This window comes from Leucoraja erinacea, unplaced genomic scaffold (assembly GCF_028641065.1).
Source record: "Leucoraja erinacea ecotype New England unplaced genomic scaffold, Leri_hhj_1 Leri_1197S, whole genome shotgun sequence".
NCBI lineage: Eukaryota > Metazoa > Chordata > Chondrichthyes > Rajiformes > Rajidae > Leucoraja > Leucoraja erinaceus.
In genome coordinates this window covers 16467-31201 of record NW_026575448.1, presented here as the reverse complement: position 1 = coordinate 31201, position 14735 = coordinate 16467, and the positions used below count along the sequence as shown (strand labels likewise).

General features: G+C 46.5%; 1 protein-coding gene across 1 annotated transcript; it reads right to left on the bottom strand.

Moving 5' to 3' along the window:
• Positions 1–10418: 10418 nt before the first annotated feature.
• Positions 10419–14491, bottom strand: LOC129715474 (probable G-protein coupled receptor 139). Its single transcript, XM_055665357.1, has 2 exons — positions 14338–14491; positions 10419–11308 (listed from the first exon to the last, which is right to left on the bottom strand). Exons 1-2 carry the CDS (start codon positions 14489–14491, stop codon positions 10419–10421), a joined length of 1044 nt encoding a protein of 347 aa, XP_055521332.1.
• Between the last annotated feature and the right edge of the window lie 244 nt (positions 14492–14735).

The window sequence follows — 14735 nt, the reverse complement described above, 5'->3', positions numbered from 1 at the left end:
CACCTCCCTGCATATATACCTACTTGAGCCCCTCCAATCTGGCTTTCGCCCCCTCCATAGCACAGCAACTGCTCTCCTCAAAGTCCTCAACGACCTCCTCACCTCTGCTGACGCTGGTTCCCTCAACATCCTCATCCTCCTCGACCCGAGGGCGGCCTTCGATACAGTGAACCATAACATCCTGCTCACCAGACTCAAAGACCGCGGCATTGTAGGCTCTGCACTCAGCTGGCTCCGTACCTACCTTTCCAACAGATCCCACGTCATCTCTCTCCACAGCCACATCTCTGCTACAGCCACAGTCACTCAATACGTTCCCGAAGGCTCCGTACTCGGCCCCCTCCTCTTCATCATCTACATCCTCCACCTTGGTCAGATACTCCGCCACTTCAATCTGGACTTCCACTGTTACGCTGATGATACCCAGATCTACCTTGGCACCAAATCCCCCCCACCCCCCCCCCCCCCCCCCCCCCCCCCCTCCCATATCAACTCCTGTTTGTCAGCTATAAAAACCTGGATGTAACATAATTTGAACAAGATGGCGCCGGTGTGTGTGGCCTGCCGTCTGTTGCTCCCGGTGTTGTGTGCGCTGTTTATTATTGTTTCCCTTCTTACCCTGGATGTCAACTCTCTGCTGGTCTATGATCGCCAAACTCTGCTGGATCTTTGTTCAGTGGATTTGGCTGGTGGTGGTCGCGGTACTTTACCCCCTCTTCTGGCAAGGGCCCCGACTCGCCTTTGCCTCGTCCTAGCTCCACTTCCTCGGCGTAAGCGTAAGCGTCGCCGGGGTAAACGCAGCGGTCGGTTGGCGAGGCTGAAGGCATGTCTGGCATGTTTACCTGCGTCTTCCTGGACTGGGATTGGTGCCTTTCGTACGCTTGTTGTTCCTCGACGCTCGTTGGACCCTGTTCGCTGCTGCATGCTGCCTGTCGTTGGCCCGGAAGAACTGCTCCTGCCTTGTGGCCCCTCCTCTCTTCGACCCCGTAGGCGTGGTTTAAATCTCCTCAAATTGCGGCCCTTGTGCCGGGCTCCCCTGACATCGGACGCCGTGGACCAGCCTGTCCCTGTCAAGATTGCCCTGGTAAATGCTAGGTCGCTAGCGAACAAGACTTTTATTTTGAAAGATTTCTTTGAGTCCCGAGGATTAGATCTCCTCTGTGTGACTGAGACATGGCTGGGTGTTGGTGAGTCCAGCGCTTTCACTGAACTGTTACCCCTTGATTGCTGCGATCTTAACTCCCCGCGGACGTCGGGCAGAGGTGGAGGACTAGCTACTGTCTGTAAGAGTCATTTTAAATGTAAACAGCTATTGCTATCATCCTCTTTTGCCAGCTTTGAATTAAGTGTGTTTGAGTTGGTTGGTTCTCACACAGTGTTGTGTGCTCTGGTCTATCGGCCTCCAAAGTATAATAAGGACTTTTTAAATGACTTTTCTGTTTTCCCGGCTGAAATCATGCCTAAATATGACCGTGTACTTATATTAGGGGATATTAATGTTCACGTGTGTTGCCCTGAAAAGCCTATGGCAAAGGACTTTTTAAACCTCATTGATTCATTTAGTATTGTCCAATCTGTGTCCGGACCCACACAAGAGCAAGGCCACACGTTCGATCTTGTCCTATCATAGGGTTTGCCCGTTTCTAATCTAGAGATTTGTGATTCCGTGTTTTCCGACCATATGCCTGTATTATTTGAGGTTGCTATTGCACCTAATACAGTTGGACCTCGCGCTCCTGCTCGGCACTGTCGTGTTATTAACCCTTCCACTGCTGTTCAGTTCTCGGCAGCTTTCGCTCTGAACTCCATCCTTCCTGAGTCTGTGTGTGATAAAGAGGAGCTTAGTTCCTGGTTTCACTCCACCTGCCAGACTGTTTTGGACACTGTGGCTCCATTGAAGTTCAGGCAGCCTAAAACTAAATTTGAGCCCTGGATGAATGGCACGACTCGTGCTGTCAGGCGCGAGTGTCGTAGAGCTGAGCGAAAGTGGAAGAAAGACAAACTGCAGGTGTCTTTTCAAATGTTGAGGGAGAGTTGGTGTCACTATCAGAAGGTTGTGAAAGCTGCTAAGAGGAAACATTTCTCGGGTATTATCCTCTCTGACTGCCGCAGCCCTCGTGTTTTGTTTAACACCATTAACACAGTTCTTAATGCCCCGCAGGCTGTCTGTGTGGAGGCGTCCCCTGCTATGTGTGAGAACTTCCTCCGCTTTTTTATTGATAAGGTCGCTATGATTAGAGCTCTAATCCCACCATCTGCTTATGACCCCTCAATCTCTGTTCCATGCTCAGCTGTAATTGGTCAGTTTAAAGCCCGTGTCTCTTTTCTTTTTGAATGAGATTGTTGGTCGTTCGAAGCCCGCAGGTTCTCCGAATGATGCTGTTCCTCCTCGGTTGTTTAAAGAGGTATTGCCCACTGTAGGACCATCTGTTATTGCTGTCATTAATAGCAGTTTGTCCTCGGGTGTTGTTCCTGCACTTTTTAAACATGCAGTAGTACAACCCCTGATTAAAAAACCTGCTCTTGATCCTGCAGTTCTTGGGAATTTCAGGCCTATCTCCAAACTGCCTTTTCTATCGAAAATCCTGGAGAGGATCGTGCACAGGCAATTGATTGTCTTTTTGGAGGAACATGACATTTTGGAAGTTTTGCAATGCGGTTTAAAATCCCTGCACAGCACAGAATCGGCCCTTTTAAGAGTTTTTAATGATATTGTTTTAGCTACTGACCATGGTGACTGTGTTGTCCTCGTGCTTTTAGATTTGTCAGCTGCCCTTGACCCAGTGGATCATGGAATTTTGATCTCCCGTTTGGAGCAGTGGGTGGGTATCAGGGGCATAGCATTGGTGTGGTTCAGGTCGTACCTGGCTGATCGAACTTTCTGTGTCAGCCTTGGGGACTCTGTATCATCCTCTGCTCCTCTCTCGTGCGGGGTGCCACAGGACTCAGTTCTTGGCCCACTCCTCTTTTCTCTCTATTTGCTCCCACTTGATTCCTTCCTTAGGAAGCACGGGATTTCATTCCACTTTTATGCTGACGCCAGTCAGATTTATGTGCCTCTTGGAAAGGGGGATGTACACTCCGTCGGACTCTTGCTTGAGTGTCTTAGTGACATAAAGGCCTGGATGTCACTGAACTTTTCTTAATTTAATGATAACAGGACAGAGGTAATGATCTTTGGTGGCACCTCTGCCCCCCTCCCCACCCCACCCTGTTGATCTAGGCTCTTTGTCTGCATATCTCAAACCTAACATCACGAACCTGGGGATTAAAGTGTACCCTGAGTTTAGATTTGACTGTCAGGTAAGGGCTGTTGTTAAATCTGTTTTTTTTTCCATCTGAGGCAGCTGGCCAAAATAAAGCTAATTCTGTCGAGGCAGCACTTTGAGACGGTAATCCACGCCTTTGTTACCACTCGGCTGGATTACTGCAATGCACTGTGTATGGGGGTTAGTCAGTCCTCCATCGCCCGTCTCCAGATGGTACAGAATGCAGCTGTTCGTCTCTTGACTGGCACACGAAAACATGATCACTTTTCACACATTTTGTCCTCTCTCCACTGGCTGCCTGTTCAGAATGGGATTCATTTTAAAATTATTTTATTTGCTTTTAAATCCCTAAATGGTCTTGCCCCGTCCTACCTGTCTCAGCTTCTTCACCCTTATGCACCCTCCCGCTCTCTCAGGTCAGATGATCAGCTGCTCCTGATTGGGCCAAAAACTAAGCGGAAGCTCAGAGGGGACCGTGCCTTTGCTGTGTCAGATCCGAGATTATGGAATGAATTGCCTCTACACGTTAAACAGGCCCCTTCTCTAGCTGTTTTTAAGTCACTCCTGAATACATATCTATTCTCCGTGGCCTGTGTAGACCAGTAAGGAGTCGACTTATTTATTTACTTTATTTGCTTGATTTTGCTGCGTGGTTCATACTCGTGTTTTATGTCTTTTAATTTATTGTTGAATTTTTCGTATGTAATTTATGCGCCTCGTGTTAGCTGTATGTTCTGTTATTCTGCCTGTTTTATGATGTTTTGCTTATTTTTTTTCTTCTGTACAGCACTTTGGTCAGCTTTGGTTGTTTTTTATGGTGCTTAACAAATAAGGTTATTATTATTATTATTATTATAATTTCCACAAACTCAACAGCGATAAGACAGAATTCCTCCTCATAGGCTTCAAAGCCACACTCAGGAAAATCAATAACCCCACTCTCACCATCGACGGCACCACAGTCTTCCCATCTCCCCAGGCCCGCAACCTTGGCGTGATCATTGATTCCACCCTCTCCCTTGAGCCTCACATCCGCCATGTCATTAAAACCTCCTTCTTTCATCTCCGCAACATCGCCAAACTCAGACTCTCTCTCACACCTCCCGCTGCTGAAAGACTCATCCATGCCTTCATCTAGTCCCGACTGGGCTATTGCAACTCACTTCTCCTTGGAAGACGCCATTACCGTAGCTCTCCACTCTGTGCTGAGCCATCTGGAGCAGGGGCAGAGCTACGTCCGGATGCTCTTTGTGGATTATAGCTCAGCTTTCAACACAATCATTCCGGACATTCTCATTGATAAATTGGTCACTCTCGGCCTCCCCACTCTCACATGTGCCTGGATAAAAGATTTCCTCACCAACAGGCCCCAGACTGTGAGACTCGGCCCCCACCTCTCCTCCACTCGCAGGTTGAGTACCGGCTCCCCACAGGGCTGTGTGCTAAGCCTCCTCCTATACTGTCTCTACACCTACGACTGTAGTCCGGCCCACAACAACAACCGCATCGTCAAATTTGCTGGCGACACTACTGCAGTCGGACATTTCAAAGGGAGACGAGGCAGCCTACAGAGAGGAAGTCCTGAAGTTGTCAACCTGGTGCTCAGAAAACTATCTGGCTCTGAACACCAGGAAAACAAAAGAGCTCATTGTCGACTTCAGGAGGCACAGCACCGACTTAGTCCTCCCACATATCAACGGCGAGTGTGTGGAGAGGGTCAACACCTTCCGGTTTCTCGGCGTCCTTATCTCTGCTGATATCTCCTGGACAGACAACACGACAGCGGTCATCAAGAATGCTCAGCAGCGGTTGCACTTCCTGAGGGTTCTCAGGAAGCACAACCTGGACTCTAACCTGCTGCTGACCTTCTACCGCTCGTCCATCGAGAGCCTGCTGACATACTGCATTACAGCATGGTACGGCAGCTGCACCATGGCAGACAGGGAGAGGCTTCATAGGGTGACTAGGACAGCACAGAAGATCACTGGTTGCCCTATCCCCTCCCTGATGGATATTTACACCTCCCGCTGCCTTAGCAGGGCAAAGAATATCATCAAGGGCAGCTCCCATCCTGCGTTTGGACTGTTCGACCTGCTGCCCTCTGGAAGGCGCTATAGGTGCATCAAATCTAGGACAAATAGACTCAGGAATAGTTGTATACCGAAAGTCATAACTACTCTTAATTCAGTAGGATGGTACTAAAGACAATAGATAATAGCTGCAAAAAAAAGGTTATTCGGCCCTTCGAGCCAGCACCGCCATTCAATGTGATCATGGCTTATCATCCAAAATCAGTTCCAGCCTTCCCCCCCATATCACCTGACTCCGCTATCTCTAATTGCACTCTCTATATCTCTCTTGAAAGTATCCAGATAACTGACCTCCACCGCCGTGAGGCAGAGTGTGAGTGTCTGGAACTTCTAGGAGTGGTGGTTGATGGAGATATGACAGTGCTTCATCTACCCTTTCTTTGAAACATTAACTCCGCTTCCCTTTGCTTGGCATAATTCCAGCATTTACTTTTTTTAAATCAAATGCTCGAATTACTCAGCAGTCTGCGGAATAGTTGTCATCAACGGATACGAGATGGCGAATCCACACTTGGAATATATTTGCTTAGCTTTGGTCACCCTGCGTCTGGAAGGACGGTGTTATGCCGGAATTGGTGCAGAGAGAATCGACCAGCATGTTTCCATGACATGAGGGCTTGACATATGATAAACGTTTGGGCAGGCTCGGACTTCATTCTTGAGACGCAAAAGGGTAAAGGCTGATCTGATAGAGGCGTATAAAATGGGAAGGGAATAGATAGGATGAATATTCAGAATTTTACCCAAAATACGGTAATCAAGAACCAGAGCACATAGGATTAAGGTGAAGATAGACACAACGTGTTGGAGTACCTCAGCGGGTCAGGCAGCATCTCTGGAAAAAAGACGTAGATGCCGTTTCGAAAAGCGCATGGAAATAGGCCCATTGGACCTTCGAGTCCGTGCCGATCAATAAACTCCCCGTACACTAACACTATCCGACAAACGATAGACAATTTACAATTTTACCGAAGCCAATTCACCCGCAAACCGACACGTCTTTGAGACGTGGAATAATACCAGGGCACCATCTACAGCCACCTACAGCCATCTTCAGCCATCTGTGGCAATGAATTCCACTGATTCTTCAACCCCTGAATAAATATATTTCTCCTCGTTATCTTTCTAAAGGCACTTCCATGTATTCTGAGACTGTGGCTTATGTTCCTATAATATACCACTAATGGAAATATCCAGTCCACATCCACACCATCCAGGCCTTTCACTATTCGAAACGTTTCAATGATGACCCACTCATCCTAAATTCCAGCGATTACACGCCCAGTGCCGTGGCATCGATGGGACCTTTCTTCAATATGTCCTGAAACGTCACCTTCACGTTATCCAGCGATGTGTCCTGTTGTGTAAACCAGCATCTGCACTGCCAGAAGACATAGGTTTAAGATGAGTACTGGAAACTGTGGGGCATATTTTTCTCTCAACGGTTGATGGATATATGGAAAACTCTGCGACAGGAGCAAGAGCAAGATGAGTCTCGACCCGAAACGACATTACATCTCTACAGAGATGCTGCCTGTACCGCTGAGTTACTCCAGCATGCTATGTCTATCATTGCCCCGAAGATGCATTACTACTTGATGCATGAGTGCATGATGCATGACTCCATTACGCGAATTTAAAATTCATGCCGTTAGGTTGTACGCAACGGAAGCAGAAATGAAGTGCTGCCCTCTAGTTTGCGTGTCAAACAATGACATTAAGGACAGAACAATCAGGATGGGAATGTGAAGGGGCGTTAAATGGGAATGTGAAGCAAGCGGAGATCCAACAGTTTTGGCGGTCAGAGCGCTTTGCTAGAGAGCTGTATGTGCACTCATCACATGTAGAAACATAGAAAAATAGTAACATAGAAATTAGGTGCAGGAGTGGGCCATTCGGCCCTTCGAGCCTGCACCGCCATTCAATATGATCATGCCTGATCATCCAACTCAGTATCCCGTACCTGCCTTCTCTCCATACCCCCTGATCCCCTTAGCCACAAGGGCCACATCTAACTCCCTCTTAAATATAGCCAATGAACTGGCCTCAACTACCCTCTGTGGCAGAGAGTTCCAGAGATTCACCACTCTCTGTGTGAAAAAAGTTCTTCTCATCTCGGTTTTAAAGGATTTCCCCCTTATCCTTAAGCTGTGACCCCTTGTCCTGGACTTCCCTAACATCGGGAACAATCTTCCTGCATCTAGCCTGTCCAACCCCTTAAGAAAGTTGTAAGTTTCTATAAGATCCCCTCTCAATCTCCTAAATTCTAGAGAGTATAAACCAAGTCTATCCAGTCTTTCTTCATAAGACAGTCCTGACATCCCAGGAATCAGTCTGGTGAACCTTCGCTGCACTCCCTCTATGGCAATAATGTCATTCCTCAGATTTGGAGACCAAAACTGTACGCAATACTCCAGGTGTGGTCTCACCAAGACTCTGTACAACTGCAGTAGAACCTCCCTGCTCCTATACTCAAATCCTTTTGCAATGAAAGCTAACATACCATTCGCTTGCTTTACTGCCTGCTGCACCTGCATGCCTAACTTCAATGACTGGTGTACCATGACACCCAGGTCTCGCTGCATCTCCCCCTTTCCCAATCGGCCACCATTTAGATAATAGTCTGCTTTCCCGTTTTTGCCACCAAAATGGATAACCTCACATTTATCCACATTATACTGCATCTGCCAAACATTTGCCCACTCACCCAGCCTATCCAAGTCACCTTGCAGTCTCCTAGCATCCTCCTCACAGCTAACACTGCCCACCAGCTTAGTGTCATCCGCAAACTTGGAGATATTGCCTTCAATTCCCTCATCCAGATCATTCATATATATTGTAAATAGCTGGGGTCCCAGCACTGAGCCTTGCGGTACCCCACTATTCACTGCCTGCCATTGTGAAAAGGACCCGTTTACTCCTACTCTTTGCTTCCTGTTTGCCAGCCAGTGCTTTATCCACATCAATACTGAACCCCCAATGCCTTGTGCCTTAAGTTTGTATACTAATCTCTTATGTGGGACCTTGTCGAAAGCCTTCTGGAAGTCCAGATACACCACATCCACTGGTTCTCCCCTATCAACGCTACTAGTTACATCCTCGAAAAATTCTATAAGATTCGTCAGACATGATTTACCTTTCGTAAATCCATGCTGACTTTGTCCAATGATTTCACCACTTTCCAAATGTGCTGCTATCCCATCTTTAATAACTGACTCTAGCAGTTTCCCCACTACCGATGTTAGACTAACTGGTCTGTAATTCCCCATTTTCTCTCTCCCTCCCTTCTTAAAAAGTGGGGTTACGTTTGCTACCCGCCAATCTTCAGTAACTACTCCAGATCTAAAGAGTTTTGAAAGATTATTACTAATGCATTCACTATTTCTGGAGCTACTTCCTTAAGTACTCTGGGATGCAGCCTATCTGGCCCTGGTGATTTATCGGCCTTTAATCCATTCAATTTACCCAACACCACTTCCCGGCTAACCTGGATTTCACTCAATGTAAAATATGGTATGATAGGTGTGCATGTAATGTCCAATTATTATGATTTGCATGCAGTACATGAAACTTAAATCCATGTGACCTTTCTTCAATATGTCCTGGAACGTCACCTTCATGTTATCCAGCGATGTGTCCTGTTGTGTAAACCAGCATCTGCACTGCCAGAAGCCATAGGTTTAAGATGAGTACTGGAAACTGTGGGGCATATTTTTCTCTCAACGGTTCATGGATATATGGAAAACTCTGCGACAGGAGCAAGAGGAGGCCGGTGCTAAGCATTGGAAAGACCCTTGTATAGACACTGTATATGTAGAGGAAACGTCGAGGGAGATATGTGACAAACGTGAGAAAATATGGCGAATTCAGATGTCCTTCTTGTTTGCGTGGACGAGTTGGTCCGAGGATGAGTCTCGACCCGAAACGACATTACATATCTACAGAGATGCTGCCTGTACCGCTGAGTTACTCCAGCATGCTATGCCTATCATTGCCCCGAAGATGCATGACTGCATGATGCATGATGCATGACTCCATGACGCGAATTTAAAATTCATGCCGTTAGGTTGTACGCCACTGAAGCAGATATGAAGTGCTGCTCTCGTAGTTTGCGTGTCAAACAATGACATTAAAGACAGAACATTCAGGATGGGAATGTGAAGCGGCGTTAAATGGGAATGTGAAGCAAGCGGAGATCCAACAGTTTTGGCGGTCAGAGCGCTTTGCTAGAGAGCTGTATGTGAACTCATCACATGTAAAATGTGGTATGATAGGTGTGCATGTAATGTCCAATTATTATGATTTGCATGCGGTACATGCCACTTAAATCCATGTGACCTTTCTGTCCTGGCCCTCCTCCTTGTTTCAGAGTGAGATGAAGCGCAAATTGGAGGAAATAGAACCTCATATTTGGCTTGGGAAGCTTACAACCCACTGGTATGAAAATAGATGTCTCGAACTTCCAGTAACTCATGCATCCCCTCTTGAATCGTTCTCACCGGGCCCGCAGCTAACAATGCCCTGTTTCAGTTATCGACGTTACTGTTAGCATATCTTTCATTCACTTTTTCTATATCTCTCGTTTCCCTTCCCGTTGACTAAGTCTGCAGGAGGACTTCGTCCCGAAACCTCACCTATTCCTTTTCTCCAGAGATGCTGGCCCGCTGTGTTACTACAACTCTTTGTGTCCATCTTCGGTATAAACCAGAATCTGCTGTTCCTTCCAACACATAAATTAATGAAATGGCACGGACGGTTATAGGATCGTGACACAACCGGTCTGCAGGGGGGCGCTCCGTCCTTTACGCTGACACATACAGATGAGCCCGGTCTAGAAATACACAGAGCTGGTCTCATTCATTCCAGTTTACTCCCTGCTGCGGCAAACGGCTCGCATTGTTTCAGCCCCGAGACAGCGGTTTCAAACAGTCACCATGACTACCTCATTGCAACATTTCCAGAACCATTAGTGTGTAATGATTTGAAATATTAATAGACGCTGCCACTATGGTTATCTCGTTACCACTTCATTAACAAATCCACAATTCTTAAATTTATTTTATTTTTTAACAGGTTTAAGACACATTGTGAAGGGATACATGATTGCATGTTTTAGTTCGGCTCTGACCCTAGACTGAGTCACCACATAAATAAACGTGTTCGTGCACGAACTCAGAATTTTAAGCATGTCCGCAGCATTTATTGCCATGTACCTTGGGTTAGCGTAGCTTTGGACTGTGTGTAAGTTGGCAATATGCGTGTAAATGAAGAAGCACACATCCGTCAGCCACAGGAGGATGAAACTGCCGGACACACAGAAGAGTAAAATTATCGATTTCCTTCTACTCTCCATCTCCGGGTCCTCCTGTTTCTCCTCACTGACGTGAGCGCGGAGCTTACTCCGGGCTCGGCTCGCCACCACGATCGATCTGACCGTCAGGATATTAAGGGACACAATAACGAAAAACGGAAGCAAAGGTGTTAAAATGGTGTGAATCCAGGAGAAGGCAAGCCACCCGGGGTGGGAAAAGTATTCCGGCTTTTCGATACAATCAATTGGCATGTTTATATAATAAGAATAAAATGCAAAATAGTAGGGAATATTCCGTATTAAACTCACCACATACACTGTCGCTATCGCCACCGTAGCGATTCGAACCGTGCAGTATCTGGTCTTAAAGTCCTGGCAACAAATGGCCACATAGCGATCAAATGTAAAAGCGACAGTTAACCAGACTGACCAGTCCAGGGACACATAGGCCATCACTCTTTGTAGGGTGCAAGCAACTGTGTGAATATCCTGAAAAATCGCAGCGTAAAGGTAAAATATCGACACGTTGAAGAAGACGGCCGATAGATCTGCTGCCGCCATCGCCACCAGGTAGTAGGTGATGCTCCGGGACAGTCCGCACTTTCCCCGTCCGAGTACGATGATCGCCACAAAATTACCTGTGAGGAAATGAACACAGTCAGCCTTTGAATCTGGTCATCAGGTGCAAGGTGTTCTCAATGTTGGTGATCATGGTGCAAGCGCGACCCCTTTAGATGTCGTGTGGTATCGCAGCCATCTGAGACAAATTCCCATTCACCTTGAGATCCTGAATAGATGAGTATGGCGGGTCAATATATTGTGAATGAGGATTTGTGAAACGTGTTAAATTGTCAAAAGTATCGATAGCGGAATAATGCAATTCGTATTCATTGAGCCTACAAAACGATGCACACTGATATTGAATGTGAGCAATGCGGAGTTGTCAAGAGTATTAATTGTCATTTATATATCTACGACGGAACAATGAAATTATGCAGCAGCATAGCGGCAATTTAACATTATACACACATAGAAAACATAACAAACCAAAACAAGCAATCCAGTGATTCCAACGAAACACGTGAAGTCCTTCGTGCAACCTACGGGAGTCCATAGATGTTGGGGTTGGTTTGTATGTGGGTGAAATCGAGTAGCCGTGTCCAGTATAGCCCTCGTCTTGAACGCCACCGTCGCCTATGTGGCTGATTCTATCAATGTGTCTTCCAGGAGTATAACATGATGGATACGGTGTGACCGTCATCCCGATCTGCATCAGTGTGGAAACTGGTGTATCAATTTAATTATTCTTCGGATGATGGGAAAACAATCGATTATAATTCTAGCTTTCAGTGGAACGAATGGTGAAGATTTGCGTTTACCGAGCTCTCATTTTCTACGAAACATCACCTCGGGAGCCACATAGGGACCGCGCACTGCGACCCTTTCTGAGCCGCGCCGAGTGTTTCATCTCCCCCTGCCATCAGCTATCCTCTTCAGTTCCCCGTCGGCATCAAGTGCCGACAACCCGCCTCGCTTATGCCCCTGTCCCACTTAGGAAAACTGAACGGAAACTTCTGGAGACTTTGCGCCCCACCCACATTTTCCGTGCGGTTCCTGGAGGTTCCTTAAGGTTTTGTCATTCTGACTACCTGTTTCCACTACCTGCAACCTTCGGCAACCACCTGCAACCTCCGGGAAACGCACGGAAACCTTGGGTGGGGCGCAAAGTCTCCAGACGTTTCAGTACAGGTTTGCTAAGAGGGACAAGGGCTTTATAGTGCGACAGGGGCATAACTCTCACTTACAATTACTGACACAATAAAAAATATGCAACATCTTGAAATGAAACCAGAGACCTGCTGTTGAGTTGAGTTTGAGTGCTGGATACCTTAGATGGACAAACCCCGGTCAAAGCTTCAAACCCCTGACCCGAAGCAACAGTTGTAAACATTGAACTCCTCAACGGTGTTAAATAACAAGCAGTTAAAACGACTTACTGAGCAGTCCGATGACTGTGATGATGTATTTATAGTAAATAAAGAATCTGACAAGTGTTAATGCCCGCTCCAATGCACTAGTCCCCATCGCTGATGTTAGTGGGACATAGAGATGCCGCCTGTACTGACAATGGTCCCAGGTAGATCTTCACTGCCAGTTGCTCAAGGTCGCCGCTCGGGTCTATTTATACCTCACAATATCCAGGTGTTGTCAATTACATTTCTCCCAGTTGCACATTAATTCCGGTACTTTAAACAGACTGGAAAATTGTGTTTATCTGTTATTTCTGAAACATCTCTTGAGGTTGTCGTCAGATTGTTTTGTACATTTGCCAACACCTGCTCTGCCTGTTTTGTATCTAAGTCTTAATTTTTCAACATAGTGGGAAAAACCGACAAATGAACCCCAGACCGCGTCCACCAACTCCACCTTTAATCTCACAGTTGCCCATCCGTTCAGCCAGCTCGCAAAGGTGTTCACGGTCTCTCGGTACGGCTGACAAAAATGACCGAACTGAATTAAACCAGCATGGGATAGGATTTATGAACAGGGGTGGTTTAGCACGGGTTTATATAGACTGGGATGGTCCCAGTTAAATTGGGTTTTTTGCAGTGAGAAGATTTACAAGAATGTTGCCAGGGTTGGAGGGTCTGAGGTTGAGAAGGCTAGAGAAATCAATTCCGTTCAACGTACGAGGATGGCGGCGATCGTATAGTGTTGTATACAATCATGAGAGGAATAGATCGGGTCGTTGTGCAGAGTTTCTAGCCAAGAGTAGGTGAAACGTAGACCAACAATGATAAGTTTACGGTGAAGCGGAAAATATTTAATGGGAATAACGTTTTCACACATAGTGTGCGTATGGTACAAGCGGTCAGAGGAGATCGTTGAGTCATGGACTACCGCAACATTTAAGAAACAGTTAGACAGGTACACGGATAGGACAGGTTTAGAAGGATATGGACCAAGCGCCGGCAGGTGGGACGAGTGTCGATGGGCCATGTTGTCCGGTGTGGGCAGGTTAGGCCGCAGGGACTCTCCCCACACCATATCACTCTATGACTCTATGAATCTAACCGACTATTTCACCACAAATCTGCTCCCACCACCTCCACCATTACTCCCGCAGGTTCCAATTCGTTCAACCAGCACGCAAAGTTTTTCACGGTATCGCGTTAGGACTGACAAAAAGTAACCAAAAAAACAAACAAACAAACGAAATCATAATAGAAACAAATCGATACAAACCAGCAAGGGATGGGGTATGTGGACTGATGTAGTTAAGTTGTCTTGCAGCACGGGTTTAACATGGACCGGGATGGTTCCAGTTAAATTCGTATTATAAGGTTATAACATTGACCTGTAGGTAGGTCCAGTAATAAATTGGTAAAGCAAATGATTTGCAAGCCATCTTTTCAGCCAGCGCTTCTGAGTTTAGTGTTCAACTGTTTTGTATTAATTATATTAGCAAGCAAAATATTACAGCAGCGTTTTGGCCCCACGTCCACCTTCTTCCGTTCGACAGGGTCGTGGTTGATCACCTTCGATAACCTGCTGTTCCCGCGTCCTCCCCACATCCATTGTCGGTATTCAAGTACTTGTACTTGTCACTCACCCTTGTATATTTAATGACAATTTGCACATAAAGTAAGGCAATTAACTTACATACCTGTACGTCTTTGTAGTGTGGGAAGGAATTGATCAACTCGGAGAAAACCCACGCGGCCACGGCGAAAATTTACAAACTCCGTACACACAGCTCCCGTAGTCGGTATTGGACGGGGGTCTCCGGCGCTAGAAGCGCTGTAAGGCATCAACTCCATCGCTGCTCCACCATGGCAGCCCAAATGTGTGTGTGTGTGGTATATTCATGCAGATGCTGGTTAATACCGATGTTAGACACGAAACGCTGTAGTTACTTCGCGGATCAGGCAGCATCTCTAGGAGAAATTCATAGGAATAATTGCTGTGTGAACCACTTATCCATCGGATCTCCTTGCCACATATTTTCTTTCACCTTACACCAGTGTCCCCTAGATGTGGATTCACTGCTTTGGAAAAAATGAC

What these genes read in the sequence shown, in the direction of transcription:
- LOC129715474 (XM_055665357.1), bottom strand. Translation starts at nt 14,491, where the DNA reads ATGGAGTTGATGCCTTACAGCGCTTCTAGCGCCGGAGACCCCCGTCCA. An exon ending in CACACTACAAAGACGTACAG is followed by an intron (nt 11,309 to 14,337) that starts GTATGTAAGTTA and finishes ATTTCCTCACAG; the next exon opens with GTAATTTTGTGGCGATCATC.